At 41.9% G+C, this 22,033-nt stretch overlaps 2 protein-coding genes and 1 long non-coding RNA gene across 4 annotated transcripts in view; 1 reads left to right on the forward strand and 2 right to left on the reverse strand.

The window, feature by feature from the left end:
• Positions 1-12,463, reverse strand: part of col23a1b (collagen type XXIII alpha 1 chain b) — a 131,448-nt gene extending 118,985 nt beyond the window's left edge. Inside the window, exons 1-2 of the mRNA XM_085180313.1 lie at positions 11,288-12,463; positions 10,663-10,732 (exon numbers count right to left, since the gene is read on the reverse strand). Of these exons, the coding sequence (XP_085036439.1) occupies positions 10,663-10,732; positions 11,288-11,581 (364 nt within the window). The 5' untranslated portion in view covers positions 11,582-12,463. The remainder of the gene's footprint in view (positions 1-10,662; positions 10,733-11,287) is intronic.
• Positions 12,464-12,577: 114 nt separating this feature from the next.
• On the reverse strand, positions 12,578-21,659 carry LOC146524510 (dual specificity protein kinase CLK4-like). Of its 2 annotated transcripts, none has more exons than XM_085179858.1 (13): positions 21,507-21,659; positions 20,163-20,323; positions 16,219-16,456; positions 15,457-15,553; positions 15,082-15,148; positions 14,835-14,951; positions 14,570-14,736; positions 14,367-14,461; positions 14,145-14,274; positions 13,976-14,058; positions 13,808-13,887; positions 13,579-13,669; positions 12,578-13,359 (listed from the first exon to the last, which is right to left on the reverse strand). In XM_085179858.1, the coding sequence occupies exons 1-13, from the start codon at positions 21,642-21,644 to the stop codon at positions 13,159-13,161; spliced, it is 1,665 nt and encodes a 554-aa protein (XP_085035984.1). In that variant the 5' UTR covers positions 21,645-21,659; the 3' UTR covers positions 12,578-13,158. The 2 variants fall into 2 exon arrangements, with proteins under 2 accessions (XP_085035984.1, XP_085035992.1); XM_085179866.1 differs by lacking the exon at positions 21,507-21,659 and adding an exon at positions 21,387-21,484.
• The window catches only part of LOC146524511 (uncharacterized), a 476,239-nt gene continuing 471,688 nt past the window's right edge, over positions 17,483-22,033 (forward strand). Inside the window, exon 1 of the long non-coding RNA XR_014877214.1 lies at positions 17,483-18,409. This is a non-coding gene — a long non-coding RNA (uncharacterized LOC146524511). The remainder of the gene's footprint in view (positions 18,410-22,033) is intronic.

Consider the following 22,033-nt stretch of genomic DNA (forward strand, 5'->3'; position numbering starts at 1 on the left):
AAGTAGTCAAAGAGCAGGGGAGAAACAAGAGGAAAGACACAGCATTACATGCTAAAGGCTGACCCCACTTTACTGAGGTCCTGCAGTGAGGAGGGGGAAAGAGGCGAGAGGAGGCAGATGGGGAAGAGGCAGTAAAGTGAAGAACAGGAGGAGAGACACCACAAAGGAAACTCCCAACATGAGGATAATGTTTGAAAAATACAGATAATAGATGGAGTATTATGCTGAAACATTCCTGGGAGTGAAAAAGATGAGGTGAAGTAGGGAAAATAGTAGTGAAATAGTCGGACGTGGAGAAAATGGGGAGAAACGGGGCAGCGGGGAGGCTTGCAACTGTGCCCCATTCAGACTTTATCTGTTTGTATGGAGAGCACACAAACTTTGACACCCTCCTACCCCCAGCGTGTCCTGCAGCCAGTCACCCTCCCTCTGCGTTTTTCTGCACGTGGACTATTCCTCTCTCTCTCACACATACACACAAACAAGCATTCAGAGGTGCACTGAGGAAAAAAACCTTGCACAGGAAAGACAAGCATCAGTGCACTTATGCTCCATTTACCACTGTCTGTCTTCTCAATAGAGGAGGACACAGAGACAGACTGAATGAATGTTAATGCAGTTTAAAGGGTCGGGCAAGATGACAGGCTGTCCAGCTGATGTGCCACGTGAGAGACGCTCGTCAGGTCTGTCTGATTTGATCAAACCTGTTGCCCCGAATAAATAAATGAGAGCTCCATGGCGCCAGGAAATCTGTCTCCAAGAAACCAGCTTGTTAAAAAGAGTCAGTCACATTCCTGTTTCCCGAATGAGCCAGGTACACTAGCAAAAGAAAAATAGAATGGCATTGGGGTTTTCTGGAAATTACAGTAGGTTGGCTCTTCACAGGAGAATGAGAGCACCAAAAATGGTATTGTGTTTTTTTTCCTATTCATACAACCTCAGGAGAAAGCAACCAGAAAAGGAAAACAGGGTGCTTGGCTGTGAGTGCATCTTAAGGCTTCCACCAGCAAGGTGAAACAGATTTGGATGTGTTAACAGGCAGACAAGGCCTCACTAACAAGCGACAGATCAGAGCTCGCTACGGCAGCCGACTAAACGCGATTTAGAAACTGAAAAATGTGTCAGAGGTGTGACTTTAGAGCACAGCAGCTGTACCTGCAGTCAGCTGGTTTTCACTGGTTAGGCTTGTATTAGCTTTCATCAGAACCATTTTTAAAAATCTAATAAATTCCACTGTTCTTCTGTAAAAACACACACCCAGACAAAAATCCACAAGCTAGAAATCCTACCTCCCATCTCCAGCCTCATACCATAACATCTTAATTTTCCTCGCTCATTTGAACAACCGCAGTTTTCTCTCATCTGTGCCAGCTTTTTTTCTTTTTTTCCCCTCCTCCCCCTTCGTAGACAATAACACCGCATGTCAAGCCAATTCTTCCAATTAAAAGTACACTAGAGGATCGCTTTTCGCTGGTGGTTTGGCTCCGACGCTCAGCGTGTTTTATGATGAGCAGCTTGAATTGGGTCAGATCTCCTTACTGGCTCATTGCGCGTTATAAACACATTGCCTGTTTAAGATCCAGTTTGAGCGGTTATAGATGTGTATACATTCGTTTTTGGTTTAAAAACAGCCAATCTGTGCTCCAAGTGTAAAAGGAATCATATGGAGCTCCAGGCAGGGCAATGCTGCATGCCAAGAGAGTGTTGCAGTAACACCATATTTGCTAATTGGTAAAGGACAGAGAGCAATTTAAAGTGACAGAAAGACTGGTTTCATTTGTCTACTTCACATCTTAAATCCCATTCATGGGAATCGCATTGCACACATTAGTCACTCTGGCGCTTCCTCGGGCTGCTGTCTTGTTCTCCCCGCTCTCTCCACTCATCCCAGTCTTTGTCCTTGTTCCAGATCACACATCAGAACCACATGAAAGCGAGAAAACACTCAGAGTAAATAAACAGAGCTAAAGTGGAGACTGCTCAGTTCCTAGTGTGAATCCCCAGCTTTAAGGAGTATCAGCAGCAAGCAAAAGAGTGACAGTGGAAAAAAAACAAAAACGTGAGCATGCATCTGTGCTGTTTTGTGGTTCTATGTTTAAATGGGTTGCGAGCCTCTTCCTATTGATGTGCATTGATGCTGCAACCCTAGAAACAATATACTGTGAGACAAAAATGAGCAAACAGGCTGATTGGATCCTTTTTACATACTTCCGATGCTCCGTCTGTGCGTGCTAAATACTGAGAAGGAAAAGTAAGAAAAACAAGTAAGAGAAACAAAATTTGGATGCAGGCAGGGAGAAAATGAGAGGAAAGAGATGGTAGACCTGATAGATTGTCCACATGTTCAAGTCAGATATTCCATGTGTAACCCAAGCTGACTGGACATCTGTGATATACTCTCCTGGCTCCCAAAATGCACTCAGGACTCGTTTATGATTCCTGAGTGGAACAGCAAATATGCAGATAAGAAGTCCCTGCAGAGGCTGGCAATGGAGATGGGCTGTCGGGTGGTATGCAGAAATGTGGGGAACACACACGCAAGGTGAGCCCACACATATAGACACGCACACGCGCACAAAACAAGCATACGCTCGCACACAAGCTTGCTCAGTATGTAAAAAACAGATGGAACGCTGATAAAAAGTTTCAACATGTGCAATATATTGTGCTATTCCAAGTTTCTCCATTTCATCCTTCCTCGCCCCCTCCCACCCCACCTCCACCTGTGCCTCCATCCAGAACAAGCAGTTAGTGAGTGAGCAGCAGCATTCTTGATACAAATCAAGTGTTTCAATTTAATAGCAGCAAATCAAGTGTGTGTGTGTATGTGTGTGTGTTTGTGTGCACATAAACACATGTTTAGCTCCAATTATCACATTGCTTCACCCTGAGGCCTGCTGGAAAAACATTCACCCAAAATCCAACGTAGAGACATACAGCTTGAACACGTACGGGCTTCTGCCCAAGCTTGGCCGGCGATCAGATCTACGGGGTCATTTTTGGTACGTCGGGTTGGCGTACGACTGCGCGCGAAATCCTCAAATCAGTGAAGAGAAACCTCAGAGAGATAAATGACTCCATCGGCGGGACACGCCATTTCACATAGAGTGATGCTGATCGTTTAACTGCAGCCACTGTGGCTTAGTCTTAAGCCCTGCATGTGTTACATATGGTTGTAAACATGAGAGCAGAATGACTGCGAGTTTTGCTTGGCTAACTTTTGCCATTATTTTTTTTTTCAACCAACCCTAAAAAATAAAACCCCAGCTCGTATTGTTCATCTTATTAGAAATGCAATCATTCAGTCAGCAGATTATAGCCTTTAACAGCTACTGCTCCTCTTCACCAGTAGCTATAATACAAGACAACCTTGGCCTGTACCTTCAGGGACTCCCCACTTTTCCCGTGAAAGTCCCCCTGCATCTCCTCATCGTCTGTTTACAGCATGTGTGATAACAAGCTCCATTCCCCCGCCTCACTTCTGGCTGAACTCTGGGTTAATGTATACACTGACTGACCCACTGTGGATGTACAGCAGCCTCAGACCAACCAGATCGTGAGCTAAATATAAACTCCTGAAATCATAAATATTGAGCAGAATGATGGGGGAGGGGGCTGCACGTAGGAAACAGAGACATAGGGAGGGATGTGGGGAAATAACAGACAGAAGGACATATTTGGAGAGGTCAAACATAGAGAGAAAGAGCGAGAGCAGACCTGAGACAAGTAAATAAACCGCTGCTCAAAGTGGGGGTGTTAAGTTGTTGAGAGCTATACTGCACTCCCTGCTATGACAGAATAACATGCACCGGTGGTGCCGAGGGCCCGTTCAAAGGTTTCAAGCCCAGTTTTATGAGCTCAGCTCATTAAAGAGGTGCCGGGAGAGTGGCGAGTCCATCCAGGGGCTTTTACACTGAGCAGGAGCACGTTTGCCACAGTGAGACCATCTGGATCACCAGTGCTCTTCTTCACATCTCCAACAGCCGTTCTGTGACTCCCAAAGAGAGATATACCCTGACTGTTATTACCAGTCTGCGTCTGGAAGGATAAACAGTATCCTCTGCACCATCCCTGCATATCTGCTTGTCTGGGTTCATGTCCAGAGATGCTAACTGCCCAATAAATCCAGGTGTGTTTGCACGGGTGTCGTCCCGCAGCTGGGGTCAGCCTTGTTACATTCCTGACAGATTAACTGAGCTGTAAAAATGCAGAAGGGCTGATATGGGATACTCATTTCTGTCGATCTTTATTCTTTAATAGAGGATAAGAGCACTATCATTCCAATGAAAACACACTTCAAAAGACATCACCATGAGGTGTTTCAGATCTTTGTGAATACATAGAAATAATTAACACAAATCAATTAAATTAATACAAAACAGGTTCATACTGCAGCACAGAAAGGGACTGTTTTCATCATCACGGTGCTGTCAGCCAGCAGGAGCCCACATGGTGGTGTTAAAGAGTTTTTTTGCTCCCCTATTAAAAGGCTATTCACCTTGTCACCTGCCACTTGTGATAATTAAAGAAAACACAATAATAGTTTCCACATTTGGCACTGCGTGTCTGCTCTGCACCACTCTGCAAGTTCCTGCAACTGCTAATTGCAAAGCCATACTTGCTTGTCCTGAAAATATGGACTCCCTGAAGAAAAATGTATTTTTTTTCCATCACCGATTATTATGAAAGAAAATATGAGACAAAATGTCCCAAACACATCTTAAAAAACCAGAATATCTAATATAGATAAACTACAAATACTCAATAGCTATAATAAGTGCTGTTTTGCATTTAAAGCAATCTTCTAAAGGCCATCTGCTGAGTTTCCAGCCAAAGAAACACCATGGATACTTCTGTGGTGATGCTCCTAAATCAATCCAGAGCTAAAGAAATGAATTACATCCCTGTGGTTTAACACAACATTTGATGCTTTTGATGCACGCTGGTCTGCTGCAAACAATGGCTGTTTTCAAATCATGCCCATCAGACAAAGCATTACTGTGTGAAAAGCAGCACATCAGATGTTCTTCAAAGTCTAGCTGTACTTTGATGCCATGTGCATTTGAAATGATTGATATTTTACTCTATATTCCCCACGGAATCGCTTGAACTTCTCTTTTATGTAGCACTTGATGTTAAAAGATGTTTAAGTAAAGCAATTTTAAAATAGCTTGTTGATTCAGTTCACAACGTACAATAAACCTCAAAAATGCAGAATTTTATTTTTAATTCAGTGTCCATCTGTGGTAAAAACAAACATCTAATTTATGTTTGTGTTGGGGTTGTGCTCAAAACTGATTCTTTTATTTTATGCCCTCGCACCACTGCTGTGCCGCGCTTGAGAAACCGCTCTCAGCTCTCTTACTTGTCTAGAAAAACACTTATAAATATAAACATGTCCTTAAATAGCTGTTGCTCATTAGCCGGCTCCAGCTATTTATTGGGCTGACAACATTCAAAACAGGTGATATTCTCCCTACTAGCCAAGAGGTGACGATGCTTAAATATGTACACATGGATGCAAAGTTCTTTAAATAAGCCAGAATCTGTGCTTCCTCCTTTAACTGCTTCACATCATTTCCTGCTTTTAATGGCCTCGGTCAATTCTGACAGAAAATATGATAACATGCCAGCAGATAATTGCATCCAGAAACCTTTATTGTGAATCGGGACTACGATCCCAGGGCGGATCGCTGCGTTCAGACGGTTCTTCGTTCTCCTGGGGTCCGCGTGGGCCTTGCCGCCTGGCCGGCCTGTGTCCAGCCAGGAAGAATGTTGGCCCCGCTGTTAAACGTTGTGGTTTCACAAAGCTAACTTTAATAAAAAGAGCTGCTGAGAGACAGAGAGGGGAGACGTGTGGACGTTTTCTCTGTGGTTATGTAGTGCAAGTGTGTGAGCTAATCAATGGTCAGGAGGGCTGATACATGGATAAAAATGTCCACACCTGGAGTGGATTCCACCAGCTGTGCTTCAGTTCATCCTCAGTCTGACTTTAAAGCAAATGTTTTGGTGAACATGAACACATGAACATCTCACATAGAGACGAGTTGTCTCTTCACTTCACTGACACCATCCTGGTTTAGCCACATAACAGATGAAGCACTGGCACTCACCCTGGCTTACCAAGATCGCTGTAACAAGATCATAACAGACCAAAAGTTATGTAAAGAAGACGTAAACTGAGAGTTCTCAAACTGTACTTTTGTAAAACACACACGTTCAACTGTGGCGATAATACATTTACCTCGTGACTTCCTTCTTGCATTGCTGATTGGAGTCGGCCACACAGCACCAGACTTCACACAGCTTCCCTTTAAAAAAGGTTTCCTACAAGTTTTTCACATGTGCAAAAGTCCTCCCTGTAACCCGTTACAATGAATAAATTCAGCAATTTCCCCTTGTAACTTTTAACGGTGCAGCCTATTTCACTAAATTACTTGTTTGACAGTGGCTACCAGTTAAAGGGCTTTGATCTAGAAACACCTCTTGAACTCAATCGCTGCACTCAGCGCATGACTTCGGCAATGCAGACGTAGCCATCGCCAAAGTAAATATCTCCAGCTATCTAAGAAGCAGCATTCCCCTTTCCTCCTACAAATAAACTGAGAACACTTAAGCCTTCCAAGATCATCTTCCAAATAAGAAAAAATTAAGATTCATCACTTATTTTTATTCCCCCTCTTAACGACACGTCAGCCAAAGCAAAAAAGTAACTTGAGGACGAAATGCTGTGGAGCTGCTGTCCATATGAAAATGATGTCTAATGTCTTTTGGGATGTAGTCCTAAATGCAAAGCAGGCTGTCGGACAGCACAGGAGGGAAGAGGGAAACATTCTACTTCCTTTCAAATAAAAGACCACCACACAGTGGTGTCTTACTGAAATATTCTTTTCAAATAATTACATTCAATAAATAGCTTACTGTAAATCTATTTAGCTCGTATGTTCACCTCATGAAGAAGTACAGTGTGTGAAGTAAAACAGGTGCAAAGAGAAAAAAATAGGTCAGCTGGATGTAGAACATATTTTTATTCTGCACTACAACTTTGCCTGGATCAGAAGAAGATTTATGCTGGAAAAAAGATGCTGCGGTCCAACTGATATCTGCAAGTATGAGTATGCGTGCACAGACACTTAACTCCGTGTGCCAGCAGGACAGAGATGATTTTGTCCATTTTACCCCTCTCCCCTGTGGCATCAGGTTATTACTTGTTGCCACAGGGGAGAAGATATTGATGCCATATGATACCTAAAGCAATGTATTCAGTCACCTCAAGACATAATAAACCGTGTACCTGCAGACATCAAAATAAACACAAGTACTAGAAATACACGGGTGCAAGTACAAACATGAAGTCAAAGGACTCACAATCGTGCACAAAGAGCTGGTTATGTGCTCCGGTCCAGCATTTTAATGCTGTCCCAGCCCAAAGCTACAGTGTAACAAATCTAAAACATGGCATACAAAAATGAAATTTCCTGCTGTTATTGTTTTAAAGTGGTAATAAATTAAACTTATATGTGTTCTTCCTGTGGCAATACATTGCATAGGTAGCAGCAAGCTTCCTGTCTGATTTATTATGGCTTTTAAACAAAATGCAGCCTGAAGGGAGGGGTGATTGCTGGCCCTACTTTGGGTCTCCATCTCCCAAAAGACTTTTCTCCATCCCCGCCTCCAGGTGGTAGAACACGATGCTGGGCAATGAGTGCATTCAGCTGCCCTTAAGTGAGAGTGAGAGGCCGATCCCATGCCGGGATGTTTAACGCCAACAGACTGCTGGAGGGTTTCACACAAGAAGTAGTGCATTTCTCAGACGATTAAACATCACCCTGCTGCAGATGGCGTCAAGGGTATATATATGTAGGACTTCTGTTGGTATCGGCACATGTTAAATGCATCAACGTGAGAATGCTATGCACAAACACTCGAATATAGGGGGCCCCGTGCTCCCATTTAGTGTGCTAATGACCTGTTCTTATCTCATGGAATCTAATCTGACTGCACAACCAGGGGTTTGACCTCGTGGCATCACATACAAGAACACCACAGACTCTCACAGATGCATTAGGCACACTGAAGGCGCTCAGTCCTCACGTATAGCAGAAAACAAGCATAGGACACATAAAGCAACATATTTTTAACACCCATTCATTCAGCAGAGCCATCGCTGGCTGCTGACTCAGGTTTATTTATAGTCATTTTCAGGCTGGTACTCGCCAAAGTGCTGGCAGACTTTGTGCCCCCTACTAAGTATCAGACCTGTTAAACAGCTTTTAAGTGCAATTTGCTTAGATGACAATACACTCCTTCCTCGCGGGACGCATGCTGTCCCCACATGATTCGAATTAGTCGGGGCACCTTAGAGGTGTTGTGCTCATGTGTAAGTAATGAACGCCTGTGTACGTGAATGTTTGTGCACGTCTGTGTGCATGTGCTGCTTGAGTGTGCGTTGAGGGTGTAGGCGGGTGTTATTTGCAAACACCTGAAGCTCGTAAGCAGAGCTGCATTTAGTGACAGTTTGACTTAACAACGGCTGGCCGTGCTGTATCTGTGAGCACACAGAGGAGGAGCCCAGTGCTGCTGCCTTTAGGAGGACGCTGGAGGTAAATGTCCCTGAAGTGAAAGCCTGAGGGACATTACCGTTTACAGTTAGTGGGCCTGCTGGCCTTCACAATACTTTACTACTTTTTTTTCCATTAGAGGAACATCTTTCAACTAAAAAGTGTCAACCAAGACTTCTGCATCATCCTATCCAACGCTGCTGCAGAGCTGCTGCCCCCTGTTGGGCTCCTGGCCTCATGCTTAGTGAAAGGTGAGCACCCTGATGTGGAGGGCATGGGCACGGACTTAATGGCAGAAATGCCACTCATGTAGTGTGGTAGTTTGTGTCTCACACGCATACAAGCAGAAATACCTTGGCCTGTGATCCTGTTGGTAAGAGAATCAAGTTTCAAGCGGTGAGAGTTGGTACCAAAGGGGAGAAGATGGTCTTATCTTACAGTGTCGCGTTGAGAGAGAGAGGAGCCGCCCCCCACCCTTCCCGTCGGCCCCTCAAAGGCTCCGAGACAAACTCAGAGTTGCACGACACACGCAGCATAGGACCACGTGTGACCACGACATGAAGCCCAAACCCTCGTCCAAGGACGCAAACAAATGCGCGATACTTTTCATAAAAACGTGCAAAAAGAAGAAGAAAATCAAGCATTTATTTTCTGGAAATCCCTCCTTAGAAATAAACACATTTTTATAGAGAAATGTTAACAAGTCTGTGTTGAGCAATCAAATCGCTGAGACGTGAAGAAAAAAAAAGATGTCCACAAGCATTCTATTGCATCAAAGCCCCAATAAACAAAATAGCCTTTTGTTTCGACAAAAACAAACCACCACATCTAGAGAGGACTTTAAATAGACTCCTGAAGAGCTCTTATGGATCGTATCAGTGCCAAAACCACTCGATTATGCAGCAGTTTACGAGATTTATAGGAAAATGAGGGGCAACGTGTGACACAATAATAAGATCTAATTGAGTAAAAACATCTCCTCTGCATTTCTGTGTGTGCTGCATATCTCTTATTTAAAAGTGCTTGGAGTGGAACTGCATTCAATAAATGTATATATAATAAACCTAAAACCTAAATTAGCAGTATCGGTATCTCCTCTAACCCAGCAGACAGCACCAACAATCTTTTCTCAGCAGAGCACGCTTCTCGATGGAAAGCACAAAGTGTTGAAAGCGGGCCAGAAATTCCCCTTGTGAATGCTTTCACCTGTTCTTATTGTTGCACAGCTATTCACACCCAGAAACACTGAGAAAGAGAAGAACAACAACAACAAAAAGAAGAACCATGCAAGGCAATTTCCCAAATCTGCAATAAGCACCTTGAAAACTCTACTTCTGGCTTTACCTCTTTACACAAAAAAGCAAGAAAAGAAAGTGTGTCCAAGCAGGAACTGTGGCCAGATTCCACTTAAGTTGCAAGTTAAAAAAGAAAAAGAAAAACAAAAAAATAAAACTGGAATGTCATGAATGCCAACTTCAACACACTCACACATCCTGTTGCTGCTAGCCAAAAGATTTCTGTCAATAAAGAACAGTTTCCCCTCTAAAAGCTCAGCCCAAATGCTCCGTGTAAACCAGCACTGAGCAGCAGCGTACTCCAGCTGATGTTTATGCATCACTCTTGGCACGCAGGTCACACCAAACTGCAGTGTAATTAGAAATCAAAGAAATACCTTATATCTTTCTTTAATTAAGAGGTATACTGGGGGAGTGTGTGTGTATCATGATGTGGATCACACACTGTTCTCCACACCAGGAACTATCACTGGCCCTGTAATGAACACCACACGCCAAACGTGGCCAATCTTGGCACAGGACTGCTCAATCTATTAAAGTGGCATGAGGCTGAAAGGCTCAGGGATGGACATCCCAGTCCCACTGATCTGTCCCACTGATCTGCTCAGTGTTGAGTTCTGCGGGCCCTACCCCAGGCTTTAGGGGGCTGTAATCCTCCACATGTGCACACACAGACATAGAGTCCGAGGGGGGCTGCCAAAAGCTTTTGCAAGCTCAGTCGTTAACGTTTACCTGAGAGTGGAGGGTTTTAGTGTTTTGCTTATGTGTTTTGGTAGGTGGTATTTAAGGTACAGACACACAGGTACCTGGAGGACAGGAGCACTCTTGGCCAACATCCCTCGCTGGCCGCACTTTTGGCGTCAGAGCCACCACTTTCTGCAAAGAAAGAGCAAATTCCAGTACGTTATAAATATGCATGAATGCACTCAGTTGCAAAATAGTACCGTTTCACTAACTGTAACAGTTTCTTGAGAATGAGATTTCAGTTTAATTTAAATGGGGATAAATTGGGATTAAGAGAACAAAATAATGTTATCAAGATATCTAAGTAACAGTTATGAGATCATGATCTTTCTGCTATTATATGCAGCTCCAAATGAGAAGAGTTTGCTTAATTTCTTTTCCATGTGATAACATTTTAGTTTGGTGTCTATCATCAGCGGTTATGTCACTCCATAAAGCGCCGTAACCGCAAACTAATTGGCCAGCTGCATGTTGCCTTTCAATTCCTAACACTGTGCATTAACTGATTTTGGGGTGGTGGTGGGGAGGCAATTAGGGTACAACTGCCAACGATTGCCAAGTCTGCCTGCGCACACTACACATGTTCTGCGTTATTGCGCAAAGTTTGGGCACGGGGAGCAGACATCCACACGCATAGCACATGTATTTATCAACGACAATCACTGCGTATCCACAACAGACACGTACCTCTTCCACGAGCTTTCCTATTGGGGTGCTCAACTCTGAAAGTAGGGTCCCATCCTCGTTTACGAACGCCCTTTTCGGGTGTTGGAAGATAGACGCCTTGTCCAACTCCATCTGCAGTCGGTTCTCCAGCTGATAGGTCTTCAAGCTCATCAGAAGACACACGGTGATGGAGCTCATCGACATCAGCAAGCACAGAGCGATGGGGAAACCTGGCACCCATCGCTGGCTCCGGGACTTGGGGGTACACTGGCACACCGGCTTACTTTCTCCGATAGAGTCGCCGACCGTATCCATGGTGCGATCCTACTTCTAAGTCCTCTTGCTGAACAGAAATGGCCAAAAATACTTTGTGTTTGGCGTTGTTAAAATATAAACCGTATTCAGGCTCCAAGTTCGAACTAAACGCACTCACTTACACTCCGCCACAGCGAAGTGCGCTCGGGGTTCAAAGCGCTGACTGAAATTAGTCCTGGAATAAGAGGCAGCAGCGGCGCGCACCGGGTTTGCACCAGATGGGAGTAATCTGGATGCCACAGAAGACGCGCCTCCAGACTTCCAGGACGTTGTTTTCTGTTGAGTATCCTACATGCACGTGCAAGTGCAACTGCCCACCTAAAAGTTGCACATTCAACTAGTCGAGATGCACCCGCCCTGAAGACCACGTGGGAGGCTTTAGATTGACAGCTGTAAATTAAACAGATTTGGCCGGAACAATTGAGATCAGTCAGGAAAATCCGGGTTGGTTCCTGTGACTTAAATAAAAATGAAGAATATATTATAGTAGTAAACTCTTCCAAGCCAATGCAGTCCATTTTATTTAAAATGAGAGCGGCAGCAGAGGATGTTCAGGAGATAGGAGGGCGCTGAAGGCTTGTTTTTGTTTATCTCTAATACAAAACAGGATCATTTACAAAGGAGAAAAAGAATCTGCAGTCTTTAGTGCTGAACCAGTTACTGTCCTTTAATCTTAAGAGGACAAAATCATTGCTTTAAAAAGGCTTTTAACTAGTTTGAGATGCAAGTTGATCCCCTAAGTCTGACAGTGATCAGGGTTAGGTCACGCAGACAGGCTGAAATCCTCGAACAATCTTCACTTAATATTCCCCCCTTTTATTAGTAGGACATCGCGCTAAGATGGACACGAGGCTCTGGTTCAGCTCAAGCTGCTACAACGGGCTCTAGTATAATGGCCTCAGACGGTTTAATCTTTTCAGTATTTTGGCTGTTTGGTGCCATCATGAGGACAAATGCAACTACTGCAACCCATGTACAAAATCGATTCAAACTCAATAGTTTGTGATCTGTTTATTGAAAATGTATTTCACAAAAATTTACATAACCATTCAGTGGGAAAAACGAAACAAACTACAAAACAAAAAACAAGCTTAGTACTATGTAAAAGATTTTTCTGCCCCAATAATTTGTGTTTTATTTTATTTTTTAAAACAGCAACCCTAAATAAATTACACAAGACACTGAATGATTAAGAGATTCTCAATCTGTTCATTCACCAATGACCTATATCCCATTGCAAAAAGAGAACACTGACCAATCTGGACTTCAAAAAAAAAAAAAAAAAAAAAAAAAAAAAAAAAAAAAAAAAAAAAAATTCCTCCAGTACATGTTCAGAAAATACAATTTAAATTACATTAGCAAATAAATAGATATCAACTATGGTGGTATCACAAATGTCATCTATATGAACATAATTGGTTAACAAATGAGACGAAACAGCTTTCAGGGCAGGACACAGTGTAGCGGGGCAGTGGACTGATACAGTCAGCTTATCTACACCTCTCCCAGAGAGGCAGGAAGTGGAGACTGGCCTGAGACAGCCAGACTCTGAGGTCACATGCCAGATGTCTACAGGTTCAGGAGCTGTCTTTTTTGCTGCTGTTGCTATTATTACTGCTACTGTGCCTGCTTCTGCCCCTGCTCTTGTGGTAGCATGCGAAGAAGGGGTGTCGGAGGGCTTGCTCAAGACTGAGGCGCTTAGCTGGGTCATACTCCATCATCTTCTCTATCAGGTCAAAAAGCTGCTGGTGGTCTTCGCGCTTTGACATCATGTAATGCTGATGACATAAAAAAAGAAAAACAATGACAACTGTTAATCAGTTTCTATGGGTTTGTTACTAAAGCCATTGCTTATTGCTTTACAACAACCAATATTTTCCAAGTTAAAGAGCACAATCAGGATAATTTGACAGAACTGAGAAAGTTGATTTTAATATTTTTCAATAAAAACACGTCTCCACCTCTGACTTACGGTCTTCTCCATCAGTTATTCTTACCTTGAGGGGTTTGCAGTGTTTCTTGACATATCTCCCAGCAGAGCTATGTACATCCCAATCCAGCTTGTTCCGGTGAACATATCGCCGTTTTCTGCAGAACATTTTTGTTTTTAAAGTCAATTCATTCCACATTGTCAATTCTGTATATAAACATGCATAATCAAAATTTATATAAATTCTAGTTCTAAGTAAATCATTTCAACAAACAGCTTTTTCAATCAACCCTTACTTTGTTTTCTCCAGGAGGTTTGTAGGGATGGGGCCCAGGACTCGCTCCATCATAGCAAGATGCTCTTTGCTGTCATGTGTCTGAATGAGGAAACAATATGACCTGAATTAGTTCAATGGCATGCCAAATGGCAGGAGGATTGTGCATCTGCCATGTACTGTTACCTACCTGGAAAAGAGTATTTCCTAGATAATACTCAATGAGTATGCAGCCTACACTCCAGACATCGCAGGAATGATCCCACCCTAGATCTGAAGGACACCATGTAAAATCGTTTAGTCACCACCCCAGGGGTTGTCTCAAGCTTCAGCACGGTGCTTTAAAAACAGCTACTTACCTAAAATAACTTCAGGAGCACGGTAGTGACGCGTTGACACCACAGAGGTATGATGCTCGTGGTCATATGTGGCGTTACCAAAGTCAACAATTTTCACATCTGGATTCCTCAACGTTCGTTCATCTCTTTTCTGAGAACAAAATACAACCGTAAAGCTCCCACAGCTGCTCCCACATACAATATTTCACCTTTTACCAGTACTTGATATCAACAAAACCTTACCATTTCACGATTGTACTCCATATCATATTCTGACTCTATGAAGAGAATATTCTCAGGCTTCAAGTCTGTGTGCGTCAGCTTGTTCTTATGCAGAACTGAAAGACAAGATTACATTTTAAAAAACAAAACAATTTTAACCCTGATCTTTTATGTTAACTTGCTGAGCTTTCTGCACACAAACAGAGCAAGTATTCATTACTTACATTGCACAGCTCGAATAATCTGGTAGGCCATGTGTCTGATGTGGTCAATGGGGAAAGGCTGGAAGTTGTTTTCCTTCAGGAAATCGTATGTGCTGAGCCCAAGCAGCTCAAAAGCAATACAAATGTGACCGTTAAAGTCAAACCAGTCCAGCATATGAACACAAGCGCTTAATGGGAAAGGAAGGAAGAGAAGATGTTAATATACACAGCATGTAGAGCTATATAAATCTTAGTACGTTGTCATCGCTGTGTGATAATAACTTACTATCGCCTATCAGTGTCGAGGGAATTCAGCTGTTTAAGGACCTCTACCTCAGACAGAGCTGCCTCTCGGTAGCGGTCTATATTTTTAATGATCTTCAGAGCCACTCGAGCCCCATCACTGAAACAAAAGGAAATACAAGACTTTATATTTAAACCTAAAAGATACAGCAGTAAATGAACACATTACATTAACAGGAACATTTTTCCTTTTCTTTCCAAGCTCCTTAGACTTTCCTGATAGTACTTACTTTGAATGATCAATGCACTCAGCGACTCTCCCAAAGGCTCCCTCTCCTAGAGTACACACAATCTCATCTACAGAAAATAAAGAGTAGAAGTTAGACACTTAGCAATGACAGTAGAAAACTGACCTTTTGCTGGTTTACTGCCTGATGTTATATTGCTCTGTTTAGCTACACTACAGTAAAGGTCTTCTTAAGACTGGCAATAAACTCAGCAGTAAATGTAACACTGACAATCAATGTCTAAACCAAAAATGTAAGTCTACTGGACGAAATATTTCAGCCTCTAAATTAATGTTTGGAAATAAAAACCAGACAACAAGAGAGTGAAAGAGACAAAGTGTGAACAACAGTAGAAAGAAAAGGTATATAATTCTATACATCTCGCTCTTAGCATGTCTCCACTGTGATAGATGAGGTGACCCTCGTCATCATCCTCAAAACTCCTGGATCTTTTCCTGCGGTGATGGCTCCTCCTCTGCACCGGAACCGCCGCAATCCGCCATCACACCAATAACCCATCAGCCAGCCAGCACCAGGCCACCACAATGCGACATCGCCATTCATTCAACCGGACCAAGGGGGGGGAGTTGTAGGGGTGGATAGATTCAGCCCGTTCAGTAACACCATCAGGCGAATGGACGGAAGGACGGAGCAGCCAAATTCAAATTCAGCCCCGTCAGAGAAATTGGGCGGCAGCCACCACATAGTGTGTGTTACAGAAGAAAAACATGGCAACAAGATTTACAGATGAGAGACTTTCTCAAAGTAGTACAGAAAAAAAACTAAACTTGATTACAGTCTTTCTACATGTAGCTCTTTTTAACTCTGTGGATACAGCTTTACCATTTACCATCACGTCAAATGACTGCCCACTATGATCACAGCAACAAATAATGAGTCCACTTTTCTCTTGCAAAACTACACTCACAATCCATTACTTCCCGAGCCCCCCCCCCCCCCCCCATACGTTTCATTACTGGAAATCATGCTTAATAGTAAGGAGTAGGACACACGCACAGATACAGAAAGACAAAGAAATGGGTGTTAAGCATTGGCTAAACACCAATGGTAATGATCCTTTCATCTTGGTGGTATAGATAGGAAGGGGCGGGGGTAGAGGGGAGAAGGAGGTTCCCGTACCGAAGAGGACATGTGGCGAGAGGGGCTCCGCCGGCGCCTTCTATCGCGGTGCCTACGGCTATGGCTGCTTCGCCTGCTGCGATTGCTACGTGCAGAGGACTTGCTGTAGTGGTGCCAATCGCGGTCTCTCTCATTGCAGTTGCTTTCATGGCTGTCCTTGTCACAGGCCATGTCCCAGCTATGGTCCCGTTCTCGAGAGTCCAGTCTCTGGTTCAGATTACGGGTCTCTAGGTAGTGCCTGCAGTCAAACAAACGAGAATACAAACAGATGAAAAGCACGTATAAGGGCTCAGGTAAGAACAGTCCAGTTCCTTGTGATCAAGCTCTAAACTGAAGACTGGATGTGAGAGTGCTAATGATACGCTTATCGCCTGACACTCTATCCAGGAGCCTTTTATGTAACATTTGGAATTAGCAACCTACTGGTTTACAGCCACCAAACACCCCACATCCTGTTCAATATTTATAGATTCATCAGAAATACCGCATTTGCAAGTTGGCAAAGCAACATGTAACACCACACTTCTGGGCAATTTTTTAACATTTATACAGCTTTTCATTGGCAGGCCAAGGCACGTACTCTTAATAAAGCATTCACCTTGACAGAGAGCCACATTGGCAGAGTTCAAGTGCAAAACATTGATAGTTGATGGTGCGAAATATAATCTGCGATTCCACACCTGTGCATCTTGGAAGCTGGTAGTCAACACCTTCATGGTACCATTTGAGCCAATAGAAAATCGAGTGTTAGGAAAATTCCATTTATTCCTTGCATAATTGTTTACTTGCATATACACTACCTTACTCGCCATTTCCTCAATAAGGCTGAAAGTTTCCAGTAACGTGGAGCAAACTCCCACCTAGCATGTGATTTTAGCACCTAAGCATCTAAAAAAGACCAAGAAACCTTTAGAGCCTTAGCACCCCGGTGGTGTCAAGTGTCTTCCAAATGAAGTCTGCCTCTCTACAGAATTAAAATTAGAGTAGATCTGGAAAACATCTAATGTAACCTTATGAATCCTCAAGCATACTCACAAAAAGCTGGGAACGGCAAAACAAGTCTCCAACCCACTTTACTTTAAGTTTTGTGTTATTGAAAGAAAAAAAAAAAAAAGAGAGAATACTGACAGTTTAACATGCACATTTAGAGTGTCACACACTGTCCATGAAGGTTGCAACGCAGTAAACATGACCTTGGTGGACACAACCTTGGTGAACACATTAAGTAAATGAACATTGAGTTTAAGGTTTACATAAGTGTTCATTATCCATTTGTATTATGGAGCATGCCTGTACAGGACAAAGGACCCAGTGTGTTCCAACAAGCTGAACAAGCAGGGCAAAGTAAATAAACCTGTCTGTAACAAGTCACCTTCAAGTACTCCACCCATAGTCAAAACCAACTCCCATGCTCATCAAAACAAGAGCTTACAAGGCTTCTAACGCAATATGCCAAACTAGGGCTGCTCGATTATGGCGAAGCAGCCATAATGATAATCACGATTATTTTCACTGAAATTGAGATCTCGATTATTTGACGATATTTATTTAACTCTTTAAGACCTACCATAGAACCAAGTCCGCCAGAGGTTTTTTTTTTTTTTTTTTTTTTACATGCTGTAGTGCCATTTTTGGGAGCATTTCAAGTTCCTATACATCAATACAACTGTTATAGCTCATATTTTAATAATATATATGCATTAAGTCCATAGTAACTACATTAATTGCAAAAAAGTGCAATAAACTACAAAAAAATTGAAAATCGTTTTTGTTTTTTTTTTTACATATATTTCTACTTTGAGAAATTTAAGAGGCTTATCCCTCAAAACTTTCACGTCACTTCCGGTTTTGGGCAGGAAACGGCGGACATGCGATAGTTCGCGTTGACGTCTTTTTCAATGTGGGAAGTGTTAAGAACAGCTGATCGGATCGGCAAAGCGTGTTTCTGGAATATTATGTTTTTGTTCCTGCAAGCGCTTTTTATGCAATTTTTGCAAAGCTTTATGTGGAAGGAAACCGTGACCTAGGACAAGCTGATGGCATAAGATGTAAGTACAACTCCTCCGGTTTCATATGCAAAAAAAATTATTGCGCTAGCTTACGCGGTTCCGGTTCTACAGGGATTTAAAAATAGTTACACAAAACGGAGCGTGCCCGCTCTGACCAGCTTTAAAGGGTTAACAATAACAATGTATTGAATAATGACTTTAAAAAATAATATAAAGTAGTGTGCAAATACTGATAACAGTGCAAATGTTTGCAATATAAGAAATAAATGAAAAATGTAAACATCTATGTTTAGTGAACTTTGCAGTGTTGCTCTGTGGTGCAGCTAAAACACCGTAGCAAAGTTTACACACTATGTCTACTTGATCCACGTCTGACTCCGCGAACCCATAATGTTTCCACACCACTGAAGTTTTGTTGTTTTTTTTTTTACCTATCTTTTCAACCAACGGCAGTCACTCTCCTCTCCAAATAACTTCTGCTTAGCTTTCCGAGCTTCCCTCGGGTCCTCTTAATTGTTGTGACGGTGTTCGAAATGCAGAGAGGTGCGCTCAATTTGCTACACGGAGCAGCGCGAGAGTAAAGCACGAGGGAGGTGCTAATAATCGGCTCAGTCATTTTTAATGATCGTTGAAAGCCCAGATCGTAATCGAGATTAAAATTCGATTAATTGAGCAGCCCTATGCCAAACCATTACTTCCAGCTCTAGATTGAATCAGACACCATTGCAGGCTTTCATTCAAATTGGCTCAAGATTGATTAACGTATGCTGTAAAAAAAAAAAAAAAAAAAATCCTGTGTACAATACATTCAGCTCAGCACCTAGTCCTCTCTACCAGCAATTACAGAGACAATGAAGACTTACAGCGTTACAAAAATATATTTGTCCGTTATGAAAAATAAACCAATATAGATTAATACCAATTTATGGGCCTTTAGGGATTACTACACATAAGCACGATTTGTCCACATACTGCCAAGCAGTCCTGTTATTTACAGCCATTTGATAAAAGAGTGAATTTATATATTATACTGGTGGAAGGAGAAAATCTCTGATGGACACCCTTTTATTTGGGAATGCAGGAAATTTATTTGGAAATGGTTTGTAAATATACTGCATCAGCCACATTGAGCAGGCCATTATTGGTTACTTGCCCCATATCGTGTTTTTGTGCTTCTCTAAGCGGCACAAATTGACTCATTAAGTACTGGTTAGGTAGATTCTTTTTTATTTTATTTTTTTAAAATCACAGTTTATGTGCACAGTTAACAGTTCTTCCCCAGTGTAACACTGTAACAACTAGCATTTTTTGTGCCAAGGTATGTACTGGTATTTTTGGCATTCCTGCTGATCGAGCTTCAAGGTTCAGGAGCTGTATATTTGGTTCTATGTTCAATTTTTTTTTTAAAGACCACTGAATGTTTTAAAGATATCAAAAATTTGCTTATCAACTGTTGCAATCATGCAATGCCAGATTATACAAACAGTCTTTCCACAAAACATAACTTCTGCCACTAGAGGTCTCTCAAAACAATAACATCCAGTCTGATGACCTTCTGCAGGGGATCATTTTGTCTTTACAAGTCTTTCCAACATGAACTTTGTTCACAAGTGAAGTAATGTATTACAGGTTTTACTCATGTTGGGTGTCTGACCCAACTAAACCAATCATACCAAACATTAGCTACACCTTTTGTTGCTAATATTTGACACAATTGACAGGTAAACCAATTTAAATGCAGTTATGCAGAATAACAGTATCAGTTTCACTGGGTTTAATGATTGTTTGAAATATGTGGGATACTAGTAAACGAAAAATATAACACTATTGGACCTCCAAGACATGTTATAGTCAAACCGTTCCACATTAAGCTGACATAAACCCTAAACACAAGCTCTGAATTTGAATATACTATAAATTCTGACAGATATTTACCCCTCGTAGGTCTTGTGGTGTCGGTGAGTTCTTCGAGATTTGTTTTCTCTTTCGCTGCTGTGTGAATCTCGCCTCTTTCGCTTACGACACTCCATCCTCTCTTCCCAGCTGTACTCATCGAGCCAGATGCCAGGGGAGCGCATTAGCTTTGGGTGGCGCATCTGGAAGATATGATGGGTAGATAATTAAAAAAAAAAAAAAAGAAACAAACATGTCAATTGGGTAGAACTGAATTCTACTGAAACTTCAGAAAGTGTTAAATCTGATTATTTATCGTCTAGTGAACTGCATCCTACTGGACCATGGTCACGTGACCTCAGCTACAGGATAAACCGCTTCCTAGAAAGAGTCCTTATCTTACTGGCAGAGATCCAATATCCTGCATTACACGTGAATGAAGAAATTTAAATTGTAGCTGAAATGCAAGCACTAATGACTAAGCAAATAATGCTGAAGTCATTAACATAGACTTAACACTTTAGAACCTTAACAGGAATTTAATTTATAGAAAATTATGTGAATGTGTTTTGAATTAAGCTTATAGTTATTAAACTTTTTTGTTCTTCTCATGTAACACCCTACCTAAAACAACAGCCACATTAGCAACCTGATCATAGGACCAGAGGCTTTGTGACTATTATAGCCACATTTTACGCAAGCTGTTCGGGGTAAAAGACAAAACAGGTAAATGGACAATAAGAAAACTAAATTTAGCCTAGTTTAAGAGGATTTATCAAAAATGTCATAATATGTTATGTTTGCTGGGTAAAGACGCATTAATACAACTGCAAAGCCCCAACAAACAAGCTATGAGGCCTAACGTGGACGTATGGTCGACGTTTTCACAATGACCCGGTAACCGCAAAGCTCCACGTTGTCCATCTACCACCTGAGTTTCTCCGCTTGTATTTGCACAGACTGTAAGAACTTTCAGTCAAACACAATGTGAAGCTTTTTCTTTATTGCTTGTGTAAAACTGCTTAGCAGTGTAGGGATAAAGCACACGGTAGCTGTTAGCTGCAGTTAGCTTGTTATGCACACGTCGAGTACTTCAACCACTGCGAATGGTACTTTAGCAGGCTAATTTCATTGAAATACACATTATATTACTATCTGACAGTACTTAAGAATGACAAACATTGTAGAAAGCAGCGCATCATATTCTGTTCAGCCAGTTATAACATTTCCGAGGAGGTGGAAGTTAATAATCAGACACGCAACTACCATGTTAGCAAGGCGTCGACTCTTGAAGCTCATGAGCAAACGCCAGCAGTAAAGATGCCCAATGACTGAAAAAAACCGGACCAAATTATTAATTTTCAGAGACAGTGGAATTCGTCTTACCTTTATTTTACAGTTACGAGTTAGAAAGCCGATACTTTTGCGGCTGTGTGGAAATATACGAACAAAGAAAGCGGAAAAACGACCGTCTTCAAAAATGGCGACCTTCCGTAGAATCCGATGGAACTTTCTAAAACACATTCCATGACGCAATGCACAATAACAACGCCTATCGCAATGCCTTCTGGGACTTGTTGTTCTACGCTGAGTCTTTCAGACAGCCCACAACGAATTCGTTTTCCTGAACTAAACAAAACATTTTTTATGATCATAATAATTGTATTACTTAAAGAATCCAATGTTAAATAATAAACAGCTATTTCAGGGTGTTTTTAGTATCTTGCCTTACTTACTAGAAACTAATTTTATTTTGACATTGCAGTAGGAAAAAACACAGCATCTTTCAAATGTTTTATACCCATATATACTTTTTTCATTCCTGTTTTTATGCTGAACTTAAGTGTTACCACTCCGTTTTATTATTGTTTTTGTGCTTTTTCAAACATAATAAATAGATCCTCTTCGCTCCT

This window comes from Neolamprologus multifasciatus, chromosome 2 (assembly GCF_963576455.1).
Source record: "Neolamprologus multifasciatus chromosome 2, fNeoMul1.2, whole genome shotgun sequence".
NCBI classification, from domain to species: domain Eukaryota; kingdom Metazoa; phylum Chordata; class Actinopteri; order Cichliformes; family Cichlidae; genus Neolamprologus; species Neolamprologus multifasciatus.